At 44.9% G+C, this 19339-nt stretch overlaps 1 protein-coding gene across 2 annotated transcripts in view; it reads right to left on the reverse strand.

The window, feature by feature from the left end:
- ACER3 (alkaline ceramidase 3) overlaps positions 1-12825 on the reverse strand; it is a 75094-nt gene extending 62269 nt beyond the window's left edge. For both annotated transcript variants that reach the window (XM_050931028.1, XM_050931038.1), the window contains exon 1: positions 12704-12825. In XM_050931028.1, coding sequence (XP_050786985.1) covers positions 12704-12806 — 103 coding nt within the window. In that variant the 5' untranslated portion in view covers positions 12807-12825. The remainder of the gene's footprint in view (positions 1-12703) is intronic.
- Positions 12826-19339: the final 6514 nt, after the last annotated feature.

Genomic DNA, 19339 nt, shown 5'->3' on the forward strand with positions numbered 1-19339 from the left:
CAGCTCTGGCCCCTTTTCTGGGTGGTGGGGCTCAGGCTTGGGCTTTAGCCCCGCTGCCATGCTTCAATCCCCCTTGTTGGGGTCGTATAGTAATTTTTGTTGTCAAAAGGGGGTCGCAGTGCAATGAAGTTTGAGAAACCCTGGTCTAGATTATTAGGAAGGGCTGCACCTTCTTATTGGGAGCATTCCATTCACAATCCAAGATGTCCAAAATGCACTGGACTGCAAGAAATAATAACCCTTTCCTATAATTCGCTGAAATGAGGTCCTGCCATCTCTCTGACAGTCTCTTATTTAAGACCTTTTGTGGGGGTGAGGACAGTATCCTGCCTCTGGGGAATTAATTCTTTGCCTGACAAACTCATAGGACATTCCAAACCTAGAGAAGACAGTGTAGGTAAGTCACTTTCAAGTTGTATGTTAAGATTTTGCAATAAAATTGCAGGCATAAACACTTTGACGTGTCTAATGAAGTGTCCAGACAATACAGGAAGTGTACTGAAAGCAAATAAAACGCTTGATTTACAATTCGAAAAATGCAATAGAAGTAAACAAATCACGCTGGGATTGTGAAGAGTTGGAATTTTCTCTGCAATATTAACTCTAACATTACATCATTACTAGGTAATAGCAAAACAAATTAATTAATAGCAAAACAAATTCTGGATCTCAAATTTGTTTTAAATCAAGAAGTAGGCTAATTCTGAAAACCTGGAGGTTAGGAAAGAAAGAGGTAGACAGCCAAGAAATGGGCAAATTGTTAAATTTATGAGTGGACCTAGAGTAATGTCCGGTACCATGACCATGACCAAACCAATATATTAGGATAATCCAGAGGTTCTCAATCTTTGTCCTTCTGAGCGCCCCCCCTGCCCCCCAACTGCTATAAAAATTCCACAGCCCACCCAGGCCACAACTGTTTTTCAGTAGATTAAAAGCCAGGGCTGGCATTAGGGGGTAGCAAGCAGAGCAATTGCCCAGGGCCCCACAAAGCGAAGTTGCTCAGGCTTCAGCTTGGGAAGGAGAGGATAGGGCTCTGGCCCCGAGCAGCAGGTCTTGGGATTCGGCTTCCTGCCCTGGGCCCCCGTGAGTCTAATGCTGGCCCTGCTCTCTGGTATATTTTAGTGGACCGTCACCCCTCCCCTGAAACCTTTTTGCAACCCCCCAGGGACCCCAGACATCTGGTTGAGAGCCACTGAGATAATTAGCTTTATTTTCTTCTTACTGAGTTCTCCTTGCTCCATTTGCCCATGTCCAAATTAAACTGTCAAACTATACCACCTTATACTTCCTCTCCTGAACATCCTTGCCTCCACCTCTGGACCAACTTCTCTACTTAAACTAAGGCCTTGCTTATGCAAGAATGTTGCACCCCAAGTTAAATTAGTTTTTAAAGCAATTTAAACTGGTGCAAACCCCTCTGGGGATACTCATTTCAGTTTAAACTAAATGGAAATAAGAGCGTGCACAAGGCATTTAATAACAGTTGAACTAAATCTGTTTTAACAGTCACACCTTTTGTGGAGCAGCTTCCTCCTGTCAGAAAGGCCTTAGTCATTCTCTTGATGTTATATTCAAGTACTGCCTTTGTTCCAGTTCTAATCTCTGAATTGCCATGCTCTGATCACCACTTCATCTAATATTACTCTTACTTCCTGCCTTTGCTCAATCACAATCCTTCTGCGACCTCCAGATCATCAAAATGTGACTCCTCTGCGGTACTTAACCCCCTCCATCCCCCACATCCCCCCTCACCTTAACCCCCTCCATTCCACACACAGCTCCAGTATTTTGCCTCATTTGATTCCCTGCCTTGCCCAACAACCCAATGTTGACTTACTACTTGCATTCACTTCTTCCTTTGCTCAATTGCCTTTAGAGAAAATCCTAGGACCATGCAGATTTCCTTCACTCCTGCCTTCCTTACTCTCCCCAGTCTTCCTTGGGTAACTATGCTGCTTCTTCTCTCCTGCACTTACCACTCCAGGACTTCTTTTCTGTAGTCATTTCTCTCCAAGTTTGCACTCAGCCCTAACAGAACTCATCAGAATCTCTTCAAAGTAACAGTACAACATTCACCAAGAACTTTCAGCTATACATCTCTCTCCCACACTGGTCTTGGACACTGGGGTTTCTCTTCCACTATCAACTTCCAATCACCTCCTCTATTTTCTCACTCTTTCCTCAGTCTCCCAATTTCATTTCAGCTACCTTTGAACATGACTAGGTATCCCCTAACCCAGTGGGCCCCAAACTTTACCTCAAGCCCCCCCTTACCCCTGTCTGTGCCCCCCTCCCAAGGCGGGAGCCACAGACAGGTGTAAAGGCACCAAGACTGGGACCGGAGTGGAGCGGATGCCAGGGGCCAAGGCTGACAGCTAGGACCCTGGACATATAGCTGGCAGCCAGAGCCAGGAGCGGAGCTGCGTGGTACTCCCTCCCTGCACCCCATGGGAGCTGACCTGGGCCCCAGCTGCATCCCCACAAATTTTCCTTTGTGCCCCCATAGGGGGGCATGCCCCACAGTTTGGGAACCTCTGCCCAACTTCAAACACCTTCCCTTGGCCCACTGTGACATAAGGAAAGATAACTACCAACGTTTGTTATCCAGATGCTACGAAACAGAAAGCACCATGAACAAGCCATGCAACATCCATGTTACAGAAGTGTACAGATATTTACTGAGCACTGTAAATGCAACAAAAGAGAGGAAGACTTAGGTCTGCACCACAGTTTACAGTTTAAACCATAAAAGGAAGTGACACCATATACTAAAGGATTAAACTGCAAGTGGTATAGTTTTTTTTATTATAACTAGAAAATAGTATAGTACATCATCATGATAGCTGGTGGGCTGTCGGTAAGTTTCATAGCAGAATTGAGTTTAAAGGGAGGATCTGACAGAGGAAAAGGCTTGACAGTGGGCACACATGGACAATGGTGTTCCAAGCATGAAGGGTGGCACAGAAAGGGGTGTGAGGATGACCAAGAGAAGAATATAAGGACGTTTTCAGAAAGACTTGAGACAAGTGTATATAGTTGGAGTGCTAGCTGGACAATGAAAGCAGAGATGTCATGGGTTAAATTACAAACAACTTTGAAGATGAGAACAAGAAATAAATTGGACAGTTCTTTCAAGGTCCCTTCCAGTTCTATTTCAAGGTCCCTTCCAGTTCTATGAGATAGGTATATCTCCCTATGTTGTTATAAGAAGAATCACAAGATTGAAAGATGGGGGAGAAGATGAATGATGGGATAGGAATGTTTTCAGGAGAGGAGGAATAGCTGATCAGTGTCTTCTATACCTAGAGTGAGAACTGATGGGAAGACAGAGAAGGTTGCAATTTTAAAGGTAAGAGATTAACTTGGTATGGACAAAACTTTTAGTGGTGGGGATAGAGGGGAAAGTATGGATTCAGAGAGGTCTTAAAGGAACAACAATCACAGCCTGAAAAATTTATCAACATCTACGACACTCAGGATCAAGACTACTAGCAAAACAATAGTTGTGCCACCACACACCCCGCAGCCAGACACCATGCAGTTTAAAGGAACAAGATAGTTTACGTCTTATAATGTACAATTTAGTTACTTCCATGTCTGCCTCTGCTGCTTTCCCAAGCAGCAGAATTAAATTGACCTGATTCGTGTTATTTTTATTGTTGCCTACCAGTTCCAAAAAGGAAGCATAAAAACAGGCAAGACTGATTTGGTTTTCACTCTGCTGTTCCTGAAGAAAGCCATGAGAAATAACAGAGGCACTGGAGCTGCCTGCAGATGCAGGAAAACAGCATTACATGGCACTTGTTTGGAAGGTCAGCATTGCAGTAATACAAGCTACAAACAAAAGGACATGGTCGACTTTTTAAAAAACCTATCATTAATAGTGCTCTAACTGAAAGATTAGAGAAATAAAAAATGTTACATCTCACTTTTCCCAGACTGTTTACTTTGTGCATTTGGCAGCATATTGTGTACAGTCACTTCCCTCTATTACTTACATGGGACATTCCCCCAACAGTAGAGGGAGAAAAAAATAAATGCCATTGTCAAAGGGACACCAATTGGGAGGAAGACTCAGAAGCAAGGAAGTTACCTAGAACTACCCCTAATTCACTGTCTAAAAATTTAGTAGATTTCATACCGAAGTTGTCTTTTTAGAATAACTAAGAAAATTTTACCTGTGCTTTCCCCAACATGTCATTTCTTTGAGTAATAAGGGCCACAGATCTGTTACAATTGGTACTTCAACCTGCTTGCATCTTAGGAAGGGAACCAGACCAGTCAGTCATTAGCAGCAGGGGAATATCCCACCGTCTGAGGTTCCTGTCAGTTCAGACAACCTCCGTTGCCATGATCATTCAAATCCACTTATACTACAGATTGTGGTAAATATTCTTTGAGGAACAACCTCTCCAACTATAGAGGATGGTAAAAATCCACCTCATGATAAACCCATATCCTTGGATGCCGATTTCCATTTCTATTCTAGATGATCTATTTGTCTCTAGGGTAGGGCGATATTACTCCACCAGAACTGAGGACCATATTACTCTAAGAAAGGAAGTTTTCAGGTAAGTACAGATGCATTTTCCAGTTTTTCTCTGTTAATGTGCACAGAGACATTCCTATGACAATCCCATTGTAGTGTGCCTCCAGGGTGGGAGACAAGATCATTCTTTAATCTAACTCATTATTGTTGTTTAAATGTACATGTATTACCTCTCTTCTATCTTCCCCTGGACACTAAGGCATGGAGAAGACTTCTACCAAAAGAAAGGAAATGTCATTCGCTACGATCAGTTGATCACTACGCAGAATTCAGTGAGCTAATGGCTGTCTAGCAGATTTCAATATAGGAGACATGACTACTCTACCTTCAGAATGTCGGTGCTCTTGAGAACTGGACTGAAGCTTAACTGGAGGAGGAATGCTATGACAGTTGTGCAGACTACCTGTCCAAAGCAGAAGTACAACACTGGGTCTCATCAGAGAAAACTCACCACTTCAAATAAAAAAGCCCTCGTTTGACTGGGATAGTAGCCGTCATGAGGTCCACTCTAATAGATAGGAAAGGACAACGATTTCTGTAGGGGTTTAATCTAGATAGCGTGGTAGGGAGCAGAATGAGGCTTCAAAGTCATGCTCTATGACCTCATGGGGTTTGAATAAGGTTGATGCACTAAGAAAACATTTAATGTTGAAATCTATACAAAAACAATCCATGCGGTGTCTCGTAACCTCCACCCGCTACCCACAGGGAAGTGGAGGGGGAGGAGGCAGCTGAATTCCATCATCAAAGGTGTGGCAATTGGCACCGGTTGTATGGACTCTGGAGTGCTCTTCGGGTTTCATTTTCCTCATGAAGATGGGGGAGAAAGGCTGCTTGCCCTGGAGCCAGTTCTCTTCCCAGTCCTGCCCGGCTCTTCTCCTGCTGGGGATCACACACCCTTCCTTTTGCCTGTGATTCTTCCCAGCCTCGCTTGCTTGCTGAAGCCTGCAGGGGGACCAGCTGCTGCAAATGCCTCAGAAGGGGAAGGAGAGCTGGGGGGACGGTCTTCCCAAAAATCAAAGACTGCCCTGGCGCAAAGCTGGGGATTACACCTTTTTAAAACAGAACTGCCAGTCTAAAAATTGGGAACAAACTTTGGAATTTCCCTCAAAAAAACTGCAGCAAGGAGGGCTGGGGGAGCTACTGACCACAGCCTGGAGACAGAAATAAATGAAGGGAACTTCAGAGGGAGAAGCATTCCTCAGCTGCCAGTGACTGACAGGTCTAGTTCTTCCTGCCCAGCAGGCACAAGTACCCACTCTAATGGACCTGAGGACCACAGCATGAAGAAGAAAGCAAAGATTCTAGAGAAGTTAACAGCACTGATTCCCCACACTCCCCTAGAAAAGATTCCTGCTTGCCAATAAGCAATTAATTTGTCAAGTGCTGATAATATTTAGTGTATCGTATTGAAAACTGGTAAGACCCACTGAACAAACTTTGATGGATTCTGAGCTAACACAAAAGCAACATACTCCTGAGGCCCCCAATCCTATGGAGGGGTCCATCTGTTTATCTGTCTCCCTCTCACATATATTCATTTACATACACACACAAAACCTTATATCTGAATGGACTCCCGATGATTCCAGTGGGACTCATCATAATGATCTGACTGCAAGGCAGGCCACCAAAATCAGTGGCACTCCATTCAGATCCAAGGATCCATGCTCAGAGATCCTTCTGCAGGACTGCTCTATAACTAAACCTTAGGTCTTCCTATGTTGCTCAGGGCTGTGAAAAATTTTGCACCCTGTGTAACGTAGTTAGGTCAACCTAATCCCCACTGCAGACAGAGCTAGGTTGACAGCAGAATTATTCCATCGGCCTAGCTGCTGTTGCTCAAGGAGGTAGACTTATCCCAACAATGGAAAAAACCCTTCTGTCATTGTAGCAAATGTCTACATTACACAGGCATAGCTGCAGCACTACAGCTGTGCTGCTGTCCTGCTTTCAGTGTACACAGACAGCGTATACACACTCAGGCATCACGTTTGACTATGTCAGCACACACATAAAGAGCCGTGTCTTTTATGGAATTATAACCAGATAATAAGAAACCAAAACATGATGTTTGCCACATGTCGTATGCATGGTTAAGAGACACCATCAATTAGAAATCAATTATTAAAAGAAGAGAAAGTTAGAAGTAATTTCAGGCATCACACCTCCCAAAGTTCCACCATCAATACTTTGAACTCAATCACATCTCCTCTTTTGCTGTATGAAAGACTCATACAAACAACAGGGAAAACAGACAGTACAGACAACACTGTCAAAGGCACAAAAAACAAACTGAAGACATGTGTGTGTCACTCAGTAACAGTGATTATAGGTATTACTTGGAACCATAGAAGATAAAGAATTATACAGGCGTGTTATCAATGTGTTCCTTTAACTTCACTTATTTTGCATAAGTGTAAAAATTCTTAAATTCTTTTTGAAGGTGCAAATTCATATCATTCCATTCATAAGTCTGTGGGTGTTGCGAGTTTTCAGACAAGAGAATTAGAACAGAGGCATTTATATGATTTAACATTTGAAGTGGCAGTTGCCCAGATGTCAGCCATATGAATGTTGAATTTGAAGTACTGAACATGATGTCATTTGGTGCTTTAAGTAGCATTAAAGCATTTTATTGCCACTGATTAACTATGCAAATATTAACAGGTAAACACAAATGGCACATGCTCATACCACTTGTTAAACCCCTTTCAGCATGCCAGCAACAGCAGATAGATGAAAACTGATTGTTCAATATATCTGGACTTTCAAAAAGCCTTTGACACAGTGTTAAGCAATTAAGTAGTCATGGGGTAAAAGTTGAGTTGTGAATTAGAACTGGACTGGAGATAAAAAGGGAAGGATTAAATAGTTGTCTGTCAACTAGGCAAAAGTTCAACAGTGGTCTGCCAAAATGTTTTGCGCTAGGGCTGGTGTTTAACATATTCATCTGTGACCTAGAAAAGAGAATCGACAGTAAAGTGGCAACATCTGTCAATGACAAAATAATTAAAATCATAACTAGGGAAGACCATGAGGCAATGAAGAGCAGTTTCTTAGCTTGCTGCTCTAACTACATTACCCCTTCTTTGCTCCCCCACAATTCACTGTTAACATATGCAAAGTAATGCAAATTGGACAAACAATTTCAACTATTCGTACAGGTTGGTCAGTTCTATATTGCTTTAGCCACTCAGAAAGAGAGACCAGGCATAATCATGAATAGCTGCAACCACATCTTCTCCATGTAAAGTAGCACTCAAAAAGCAAAGTGTTACAGTAAAATAAGTTAAGACCAGATTTCTGTTTAATGCTCCACTCTTCTAAATGCTCTAAAATCTACATAGTTACTTGGATTGCCTTAAAATTTGCTGTCCCTTATGGGGTGTAGGATTCTGTTAGTGATCCAAATTTGGGGCCGTTTCCGGAGGTACAGCATTTCTTACAATTGAGTGATTCTAGCAACCTTGTGTTGCTCACATATAGAGATGAAACAGAGACTCAGATAATTCTATCAGGATGTCCAATGCTAGCGGGTGACCCCAACAGAGTATGAGGCACCAAGCAGACCTTTGGGCAAACTTATTTGTAAAAGATTTTGCTTCTTTTTAGAATATCAGAAGCCTCACATGTTAAGACATGATACACTAAAGCTACTGCACTACGCACTTGCAGTAAGAAAGGCTAACAAGCTGGAAAACAATGTTTACAGCGCACTAAACTACCCATAGCTGTCAACTGACTTGGACTTGCAGAGCTATACAACTCCACTGTAGATGTTTGGGCTCCGGATGGAGCTTGGGCTCCAGGACCTCTCCCTTCCTGGAGTCCCAAAGCCTGGACTCCATATCATGCCCGAATGCTTCCACTGCACGTACTCCACATCCTCTACGGGTTTAGCTTGCAGCGCTGGGAGCCACACTTTACAGTGCTGTATCTTGCAGCGCTCGGGGAGGTGTTTTTTTCACACCCCTGAGCGCGAAAGTTGCAGCGCTGTAAAGAGCCAGTGTAGCCATTGCCTTAGGTTTTGGCTCTTACAGTGTTTTAGAAAGCCTGGTTCACAATTAAAAATTAGATCAACACTGCTATGTTGTTCAAGGCTGTGAAAAATGTCATGCCCTGAGAGCCATAGTTAGGTCAACCTAACCGTCGCAGTATACACGGCTAGACTGCAAGAAGAAGGGTTTTTTGGTAATGCAGGAAACCTCTATGTTATAGCACTACAGCAGCACAGCTGCACCTGTAATGTAGACATGCCCTAAGATAAGTACAGTAAAAGCTTTTTTATCCAGCACGTTGGAGGAATGGGAGGTGCCGGTAAGTGATAATGCTGGTTAACTAAGAGTGAGGGAGTTTGTGGGGTGCAGAGGGCTCTGAGAGGGAGCTTGGCTGCGGGACAGGGGGTTGGGGCATGGGAAGGGATGTGAGGTGATCACCTCGGGCAGCTCCCCGCAAGCGGCGACCAATGCCTGAGGACCCTAGGCGGAGGCACGACAGGCAGCTCTGCACACGCTTCCCCAGTCTACAGGTGTTGCACCTGTGGCTCTCGTTGGCCGCAGTTCCAGGCAAGGGCAGCATGCAGAGCGGCCTAGCCGTGCCAACTGGACTATAAACCAGACATTCTATAAAGATTAAAAATGTTGGTTTATAGAGCTTTCCAGTTGGTACAGGGCCAGAAAACCCAGCTTTTACTGTAAAAAGAACATCTGGTTTAACCCTGACAGTGTCCTGCAAGTTTCAAATATCCAGTGGCTTATTATAAATTATTTGGAATAAAAACTGGACGCAAAAATTAAGAAATATTGTCATTGTAGTGAGTGGCTCTCCAGTGCCTGTAACACAATGGACATCCTGCTTTTACAATCCAGTACAAAAATCGGCACACCTCTACCTAGATACATGCAGGTTTACTGAACAAGTCTTGTGCCTTTCTACCTAATGAGAAACTGCTGGTTTGTTACTCAACAACATACTGCTCATAACATAAACTTTTTTCTCCTCCATTAACAATATAATTCTAAAAGCGAGCAGCAATGTGTTTTACACTGCTATGTAATTGTTAATGCAGTTGCATGTTGGTCTGAGGTTTTTTTTTTCATATATCTGGTATTATTGCAAGTAATATCTACAAGTAAAATAAAGAAGAGAAACACTTATTTTACAGTATGCTTATCTTGTGCATTTGAGTTTCAAATAGGATGTGACAGTAAAAATCACAAAGACTGCCAGGGAGACTCAGGGACACATACAGAATGGAAAAATACTTCAAATTCATTTTTTAAATTCACTAGATATCGAACTGACAACAATTTTAATATCCAAAATAATTAGATACAAATAAGGGACTTCAGAAGAGCTATAAACCAAAGGTCATGAAAGATCCCATGGTTCTTTTATGAAGGACAGGTTGTTAATCCATTTGCCCTGATTTAAATTACAAGTCTAGCTGATTCATGTCCTCTAAAACTGGGCTTTATCTTTCCTCTGACCCTCACATTCAGAACACTCTCCACTACCATGATGTAATCTTTGTCTTCTCTTTCTTTCTTCACTTACTCGTAGGATGCAGAGATGGAAACCTATTGGTTCACCCTAGTCTATCTCGACAATAATGGAAGATTATTCCGTAATGTACATGGATTAGACCAGTGGCTCTCAAACTTTTGTACTGGTGACCCCTTTCACAGAGCAAGCCTCTGAGTGAGACCTCCCCTTTATCAATTCAAAACACTTTTTTATATATTTAACACCATTATAAAAGCTGGAGGCAAAGTGGGATTGGGATGGGGGTTGATAGCTTGTGACCCCCCCTCACCATGTAATAGCCTCGTGACCTCGAGGGGTCCCAGCTCCCAGTTTGAGAATTCCTGGATTAGACACTAGTAAAATCTAATTTTACATTTGTAAAGTAATGGGGCCTCCTCCACTTCCCTGGAGAGACTATTCAATAAACTATACCTTGCTATCAAGGAGCATGCAGATGTTCAGTCTAAATTTTTTCTTTTTAAATTTTAACCCAGTTCTCCTAGTTATATCCCCTTTTACTATACTAAATAATTCTCATTCCTTCTCGGGGTTTACACCCTTCAAATCTGCTACTTCTTTATAGCTCTAAAATTATTTTATTCCTTTCCATATCTAGCACCTACTAGTGCGGGCAAACATGGTATGTCCCAACTTCCTCATTTTATAGCCTTTCAATCCACACAAATATGCATCTTACTAGTCACTATTCTCTTTCACCCTTATATCTACAAATGGTTAAAATGCAGCAAAAAAAATGATAAACAATTGAAAACAAGGTCTTACAACGGAAAGTTTCAGGCAACTTTAACAACAGGCAGCACTACTAGCCCCACTTTTAATACTGACTTTGTTTTTCTAATATCTCTAACTCTGCCTTGTCTACACTGCTGCTCTTCTACTCCTACATGCCTTCCCACGGCCACTCTCTACAAAAGCTTCTCTCATGATCATTCCCTTTATCTTATTCATCTACTCCAATGTTTGTGACAAAAGAAAACCCAACAGGATCATCTGCATCACCCTTCTGTATGCCTAAAACCTTCCAAAAATGGATGCCAAATTTCCTCCCACTCATTCAAAAGACTTCTGAAATCATATCTAATCTGTGAGGCATCCAAACTAAACTCAGCTATGATTTTTTTCTAATACAAGGCTCCATACACTCAGGGCAGGGATCTATTTTGTTTCATCCTGCTCTCCTAGACTAATTGTGCAAACAAGAGCCCTTAACTTTAAGCCCACACATAAACCTTTGCAGCATAAGGTCCCTACCATACAGCAGCACGTATGCACTATGACCACCATCACCCTTAAACAGGACACAAAAATACTTAATTATTGGGGGAGGGGGAATAAAAAAAAAAGGTAATTAATCAGTATTTTTCATAGCACAATCTGCACTGCCATGAATACAATGTGAGCATCTCCTCTCCTGTAATCCAAGGACAACCCTAGGCACAAAGCCTGACAGTTTGCTATCCCACCTTCGGCCCCTAAAAAGTAAGACCAGCTTGATTAATAAGTCCTGCCTGTATTAACGTATCCTTCCTCAAGTGCCTTTTTGGGAACAATTGCACTTTGCTTTGTCCATCTTAAACTGTCACTTCTTCCTACCTCCCTCGCAAAGGGCAGGGAATGTGCCTCACTCTGTTTAAGGCCTATGCAAACTCATGGCTAGGCTTAGAGGAATTGGATTTTGTATCTATATAATTTTAACAGATATCAATTATAAGCATTTTCAAAATTATCTAAATTTTCATAGTTGCAGAAAATTATGGAAGGGTCAGACAGTGGGGTGTGTGTGTGTTGTCAGATAATTACTTAACGACAGTAGATGCTGCATTTTAAAAAAAAGTTTTATAACCATTATAACACAAATTGTCAACATTACCTGTCAAAACACAGGAAACAAATATCCTTAAATCAAACTCTAATAAGTCTCTAAGCAGCATTTTTCCTACTTTGCCTATTTGTATATTTCAATTATCATAGATGGAGATTGTATTTAATCAGTTTGCCAGCGTATGGTGAAACTGACGTTTACCAACGTTTCCTGATAAAACTCTAATCCTTCCAAGCCTGGGTAGGGCAATATGCATGTGATTTTTTATTTTGAATCTCCCTTTCTCGTATGTTTAAGGCCCCAAACCGTCCCAATGTCCATAGCCAATAGCCTGTTGCCATCATCATATCTCCTGCTCCAGCGGCAACGCATCCCAGGCTGCCCCCAGAGTCAGAGATTACAATGCCAGCCCAGAAGGGACCCGTGTGAACATCTAATCCGACCTCCAGCACAACACACAGCAGAGGGCTCTGCTGAATTCACTCCTGTTTGAACTAGCGAGCCTGGGGCCCACCTTCCACTAGCTCCTGCCCAGAGCAGCTGGGATGCAGCACTGGGATAACGGGTTATCGGTTTACACCAGCCCCGGTGCAGGGGCCACGAGTTCGGGGACAGGGGCTGTCGGTTTCTCCCCCCACAGCGGGGAGCTGGGGAACCTCCCACTAGGGCTTGAGGGGGCTGCTGCCCCGCATGCAGGAGGAGGGAAGAAGCCAGCCCAGCTCGGGGGAAGGGAGGCAGAGCCCCGGCCGGGCCTGCACGGCCCCGGCCCCGGCACTCACAGAACTCGGCGATGTAGTAGGACACGGCGTAGTTCTCCTCGCACCACTCCAGGGTGGAGGTGGGCGCGCCCCAGTAGCCGGCCCTGTCGGCGGCGGGAGCCATCGCGCAGCGGAGCGAGCGAGCGAGGCCGGGCCCGGACGCTCACTGCGCGGCGGGGGGAGGCGGCTCCGCCCACACACCGGGCCCGGAGTCCGGCCCCCTCGTTGCCGTGGAAACCGGCTGCGGCCTTCAGGCCGTGAACGCCTGTCGGGAAGCGGCGGCTATGAGCCGTGGGGCCCGTTCGTGGGCGGCAGGAAGATCTGGGGGCGGGAAGGAGGGAAGGTTTGGGGGGCCGGGGGCAGGAAGGAGGGAAGGGTTGGGGGATTGGGGGGCAGGAAGGTGGAGGGAAGGTTTGGGGGGGTTTGGGGGCAGGAAGGAGGGAAGGGTTGGGGGGCCGGGGGCAGGAAGGTTGGGTGAAGGAGGGAAGGGTTGGGGGGGTTTGGGGGCAGGAAGGAGGGAAGGGTTGGGGGGTTGGGGGCAGGAAGGAGGGAAGGGTTGGGGGGCTGGGGCAGGAGGGAAGGGTTGGGGGGCCGGGGGCAGGAAGGTTGGGTGAAGGAGGGAAGGTTTGGGGGGGTTGGGGGCAGGAAGGAGGGAAGGGTTGGGGGGCTGGGGCAGGAAGGTTGGGTGAAGGAGGGAAGGGTTGGGGGGCCGGGTGAAGGAGGGAAGGGTTGGGGGGCCAGGGGCAGGAGGGAAGGGTTGGGGAGCTGGGGGCAGGAAGGTTGGGTGAAGGAGGGAAGGTTTGGGGGGCAGGAAGGTTGGGTGAAGGAGAGAAGGTTTAGGGGGTCTGGGGGCAGGAAGGAGGGAAGGGTTGGGGGATTGGGGGGCAGGAAGGTTGGGTGAAGGAGGGAAGGTTTGGGCGGGTTTGGGGGCAGGAAGGAGGGAAGGGTTGGGGGATTGGGGGGCAGGAAGGTTGGGTGAAGGAGGGAAGGTTTGGGCGGGTTTGGGGGCAGGAAGGAGGGAAGGGTTGGGGGGTTGGGGGGCAGGAAGGTTGGGTGAAGGAGAGAAGGTTTAGGGGGTCTGGGGGCAGGAAGGAGGGAAGGGTTGGGGAGCTGGGGGCAGGAAGGTTGGGTGAAGGAGGGAAGGTTTGGGGGCAGGAAGGTTGGGTGAAGGAGGGAAGGTTTGGGGGGGCAGGAAGGATGGGTGAAGGAGGGTAGGGTTAGGGTGCTGGGGGCAAGATAGAGGGAAGATTTGGGGGCAGGACAGAGGGAAGGTTTGGGGGGCTGTGAGCAGGACGGGGGAAGGTTTGGGGAGCTGGGGGCAAGCAGGGACGGGTTTGGGGGTGGGAAGGAGGATGGGATTTGGGGGCGGGGGTAAGGAGGGACAGAGATTTGGGGGAGGAAGGTTTGGGCAGGATAGAGGGAAGGTTTTGGGGGCAGGACCATGTAGAGGCTGGGGGCAGAAGGGAGGGATAGAAGCTAATATCTAACATGATTCTAATGTCTTAGAATGTCATTTCCAATTTGTGCTGATGCTGTTTTACAAGGCAAACAGGAATACTGCTCTGTGCTAACCAGGGTATTTTTTGTTTGTTTCTTTCTGATAAGTTTCATTTTCTAGTGCTCCAGAATTTGAGTTGCAAACTTGGCAACTTCAATTCTAAAAAACCCCACAGGTTTCCTTTTATATTGGAGCATGAATAAGAAATCATTCTATTAATAGTAACTTTGGGCCTTTTTCTTTTTTTTTAACCCCCTCAATATCTGCATTTGGGGGCTTTTCCCTGATTTGGGGTATCACTCCTGCTCACTGTATACAAGTGGTTCCTTTAGTTATTACTGTTTATATTACGGTAGCACCCAGAATATGCCAACTGATTTGCAAGCACAGAGGAAGAGAATTCCTGCCCCAAAGAGCATATAATCTAAAAAGACCAAACAGGGAAAGGATACAACATACAAGTACATACCCAGTCCAGCAATGAGCTCTATTGGGGTACACCCCAGTGCCAATGAGGATCCCAATTGATTTCAGTAGGGCAGCATACAGGTACAGGGGTTCATTCACACAGACCATATTGTAGGCATATCTTATTATTCATCTTTGTTTCCTTTTCTCTCTTTTTAAGTAAAATACTAACTTCACCTCCTACAGTTTAGCTCCGTCTTCCTCTTTCCCCAGGTTCAGTTCCAGGGATCTCCCTTTTAATATCTGAATCTCTCCCTCCACATAATTGAGCAATTCACTCATAAGCTAAATAAATGAGTAGGTGCTTTAAGGTTTGTCTAGGCTTGCTAAACTAAACCTAAATTCACTCTCTGTTCCTAGAGTAGATGCAAACACATACTCACTACCATGAATAGTAACGACTTGTGTATTTTTTATTGTGGCATAAGCATTTCTTAGGGACATAAAATGTTTGTGGCTTCAAAACATAATTGCTTCAATGTCAACAATGAAAAGTATTTAGACTTTCAGTATGTTAACATTATTGCAAACTTTTATATATGCATGCCAGGTTTTTCAAAAATAGACTCCCAGATCTATATTTAGGCACCTAAGGATGGGATTTCAAAAGCATCTGATTTAGGAGCACCAGCACCATTGACTTCAAACTGCAGACTCTGATGGAAGAGTATAGCCTGGTTGAAGCATTTCAGCTTCTTGACTTGTGGAAGTTCAATATATTGGAAGGTGATGCTGATTGCAAATATAGCACAGATTTATCAGTTTTGCTTTTGATTTCATATTGTTCACACAGTTAGGATGTGAATCATAGAAATGGAGGGTTGAAAGGGACCTATTCACTACCAATACCCTTTGTTGAGGCAGGACAAAGTAAATCTAGACCATCCCTGACAGGTGTTTGTCCAACCTGTTCTTAGTGAGGCTCTAGACTGGACTTTTTCACCATAGATGAGCAGTTAAAGTGTGAAACTTCTTGGGGAAAAATTTTTCTGTAAAATCTGAAATTCTGCTAGCAATTTGGAAACTAATTAAAGAAACAAGTACTGTACAGACCATCTGTTTTACAAATCTGATATTAAAATATGGGAAGGATATAAAGAATGAGCAATATGCAAGTAAAACTATCTACTGATAGAGCACAAACCCATCAGCTGCAGATGGGACAGTCACAGGTTTTTGTAAAAGCCGACCCCTTGACAAGAGCTGCAGTATGTGGTTTTGGCAATGATTGTGGAAGTGGGTGATAGGGTCACAGGTTCCAATTCCAGGGGTTCTCTGGAACTTGAGCACCTGTTGGGAATCCCTCTGATTTTATGACCAAGTGATAGCCACAGCTATCAGCAAAAGGAGCAGGAGAAAGAAGCCTGCCAAGCACTGCAATCAATCAACGAAGGAGGCAATGCTTAGCAGTCAGGCAGAAGCCCCTAAGGCAGAGGCACTTACCCATGCACTGGGCTACATTCTGATTTGTTACACTAGGGTACAACTAGAGTAACTACACTGACTTCATTGAAGTCATTCCTGATTTACAGCAGCGTAAGAACAGAATCAACCCTGTATCCACCACCTACAGCTCACTTGGATCTTGGCCTAGGTTTCTACTAGTAGTTCATGTCTCCCTCCCCAACGGACACCTATTGCCTTTGAAGCCACTATCCCTACATCCCTCCAACAGACGGGGGTTCACTCTACCAACCTTCTCAAAGCAGACATTTGAGGGATTTGCAGCATGCTGTGCTTCAAAGCTGCACCCTAGAACCCCTATATTCACCACTGTCACATAATTATGATATGTTTTGTACCAAGTATGCCATGTGAGATATGATTTTAAAAGTCTCGATCTGTTGTATATTAATATCCTGTTGGATTGTATGTGAAGTTACAAAGTTTTGCTGTGCGTGTGCATTACTGAAATACGTTGTAAGGTTGGGAACACTCAACAACGAGCCTTTCAGGTGCAACAATGGAGGAGCCAGACACACTGATGGCCTGTTAAAGGAATCCACGCCCCTAAGATCTATCCCAAGAATCATATACAATGGAGACTTCTCAGAGATAGCACATACACAATGGAGACTGCTTGACCCATGTCATAGCAAAGCCACTTTCCAGCAAGCTGGACGAAGCTACAAAAGAGGGGAAGTGACATGATCACAGCTCAACACCTAGAAACATATCTGGAGGAAAAAGACTGAACTGGAGAGGTGGTTTCAGGCTGGAAGAGAATTCCAGCCTGCATATGGAAGATCTGTAACCGACTTGTATTATCTACCAGGGGTAGACACTGCTTGATTCAAATCCTGTCTAGTTTATATAACTCAGATTGTGATTTTACTTTTATTTCTTAGGTATCCAACTTTCATCTGTACACTTATTACTTATAATCACTTCAAATCTATCTTTCTGTAGTTAATAAATCTGTTTTATATTTTACTCAAAATGGTGTTTTGCTTTAAGTGCTTGGGAAATCTGCTCAGGAACAAGAGCTGGTGCATGTCTTCTCTACACTGAGGGAGGGGCGGACTGGGTTATAAACTTACACTGGTCAGGCTTCTGACCAGGGCAAGATGGTACAACTTAGAGGTGCAAATCTGGGGAGCTGGGGGAAATTGGCTGGAGCCTCTCTATTGTTGGTTCATGAGTGGCTGGCAAAAGCATTCATGTAAGTCAGTTGGGTGCATCCTTGCCGGTGGATGTCTGTGTAAGTGCAGTACCTGGAGAGGTGTGCAGCTTCTCACAGCATCGCAGTGTGAGAGGGAACCCAGGTTGGTAAGACAGAGGGCTTAGTGGTACCCCAGTTCCAGGTGGCACCCTAGGGAACCCATCACAGGGGATATTTATCTTTTTTGCAGCCAAGTTTGAGCCTAGCAGCTAGGTGTTGTCTTTCCTAGAGCTACTCTGATACTGGCCCAGAAATATAAAGCAGTCCCCCCGCCTTTCAAACAGGAAGTAAAGGTAGATAGCCAAATCCTCAGCATGTATAACTTGGCATAGTTACTATTGATTTCAATAGACCTATGCTGAATTACATCAGCTGAGGATCTGGCCCAGGGGTTGTAAAACCAGAAACACTCTCACATTAGACTCAAAAAAGTGAAAGGAGAGGTTTTCGAAGGCACAATGGTAATTATGAGCCGAAATCCCATTGACTTTCAAAGGAAGTTTGGTGCCTGACTGCCAGGGGTGGCTCTAGACATTTCGCCGCCCCAAGCACGACGGCATGCCGTGGGGGGCGCTCTGCCGGTCGCTGGTCCCGTGGCTCCGGTGGACCTTCCGCAGGCGTGCCTGTGGAGGGTCTGCTGGTCCTGCGGGACCAGCGGACCCTCCGCAGGCATGCCTGCGGGAGGTCCACCGGAGCCGCGGGACACCGCCCTCCCGGCGACTGGCAGAGCGCCCCCTGTGGCATGCCGCCCCAAGCATACGTTTGGCGTGCTGGGGCCTGGAGCCACCTCTGCTGACTGCCCCTTGTACTTTTGAAAATCTTCCCACAAGTTTAAAAAGCCCCACGATAATTGTTTATAATACTTTCCTCAGATGAAAGGCATTTCAAAATGTAAAGAATTAACTTAAAATTTTTATTGAAAAAGCAACACACTGTAAATTACATCCAATTTTGCATGACACTTTCGTACTCAGAGATCAGTCTGAACACGATTTGCTTGAACTTTGAAGCCATTAAATAATCAATTCTTCTTTGTAACCCTCATTGTTTTTAGTACACAGCGTGAACAATAGGCTTCTGTTACTAATTTAACACCTGCAAATTCGCATGCTTAACCAAAGGCTATGTAGTCTAGTGGATTAAGGGCCTAATTCTTCTCTTGTGTACTCAGGCTTTACACTTGTGTAACTCCATTCAATTTAATGGAATTATTTCTGATTTATACCAATGTAATTGAAAGGAGAATTAGGAGAATTAATGGTCATAAACTCATGTACAAGCAAGAACTGGGAGTCCTGGCACAGTCAAGAAACTATGATGTGATTGGAATAAAAGAGACTTGGTGGGGTAACTCACATGACTGGAGCACTGTCATGGATGGGTTTAAACTTCAGAAAGGACAGGCAGGAGAGAAAAGGTAGAGGAGTTGCACTGTGTGTAAAAGACCAGTATGACTGCTCAGAACTCCAGTATGAAACGGGAGAAAAGCCTGTTGAGTCTTTGGGTTAAGTTCAGAGGTGAAAGCAACAAGGGTGGTGCTGTGGTGGGCATCTGCTATAGACCACCAGACCAGGAGGCTGAGCTAGATGAGGCTTTCTTTGGATAACTAACAAAAGTTTCCAGATCACAGGTCCTGGATCTCATGGGGGACTTCAACCACCCAGACATCTGCCGGGAAAGCAATACAGCAGTGCACAGACAATCCAGGAAGTTTTTGGAGAGTGTTGGGGACAACTTCCTGGTGCAAGTGCTAGAGGAACCAACTAGGGGCCGTGTTCCTCTTGACCTGCTGCTCACAAACAGGGAAGAATTACTAGGGGAAGTAGAAGTGGGTGGCAAAGTGACCATGAGATGATTGAGTTCAGGGTCCTGACAAAAGGAAGAAAGGAGAGCAGCAGAATACGGACCCTGGCCTTCAGAAAAGCAGATTGACTCCCTCAGGGAACTGATGGGCAGGATCCCCTGGGAGGCTAATATGCGGGGGAAAGGAGTCCAGGAGAGCTGGCTGTATTTTACAGAAGCCTTATTG

Source organism: Gopherus flavomarginatus, chromosome 1, assembly GCF_025201925.1.
Source record: "Gopherus flavomarginatus isolate rGopFla2 chromosome 1, rGopFla2.mat.asm, whole genome shotgun sequence".
In the NCBI taxonomy this organism is placed as follows: domain Eukaryota; kingdom Metazoa; phylum Chordata; order Testudines; family Testudinidae; genus Gopherus; species Gopherus flavomarginatus.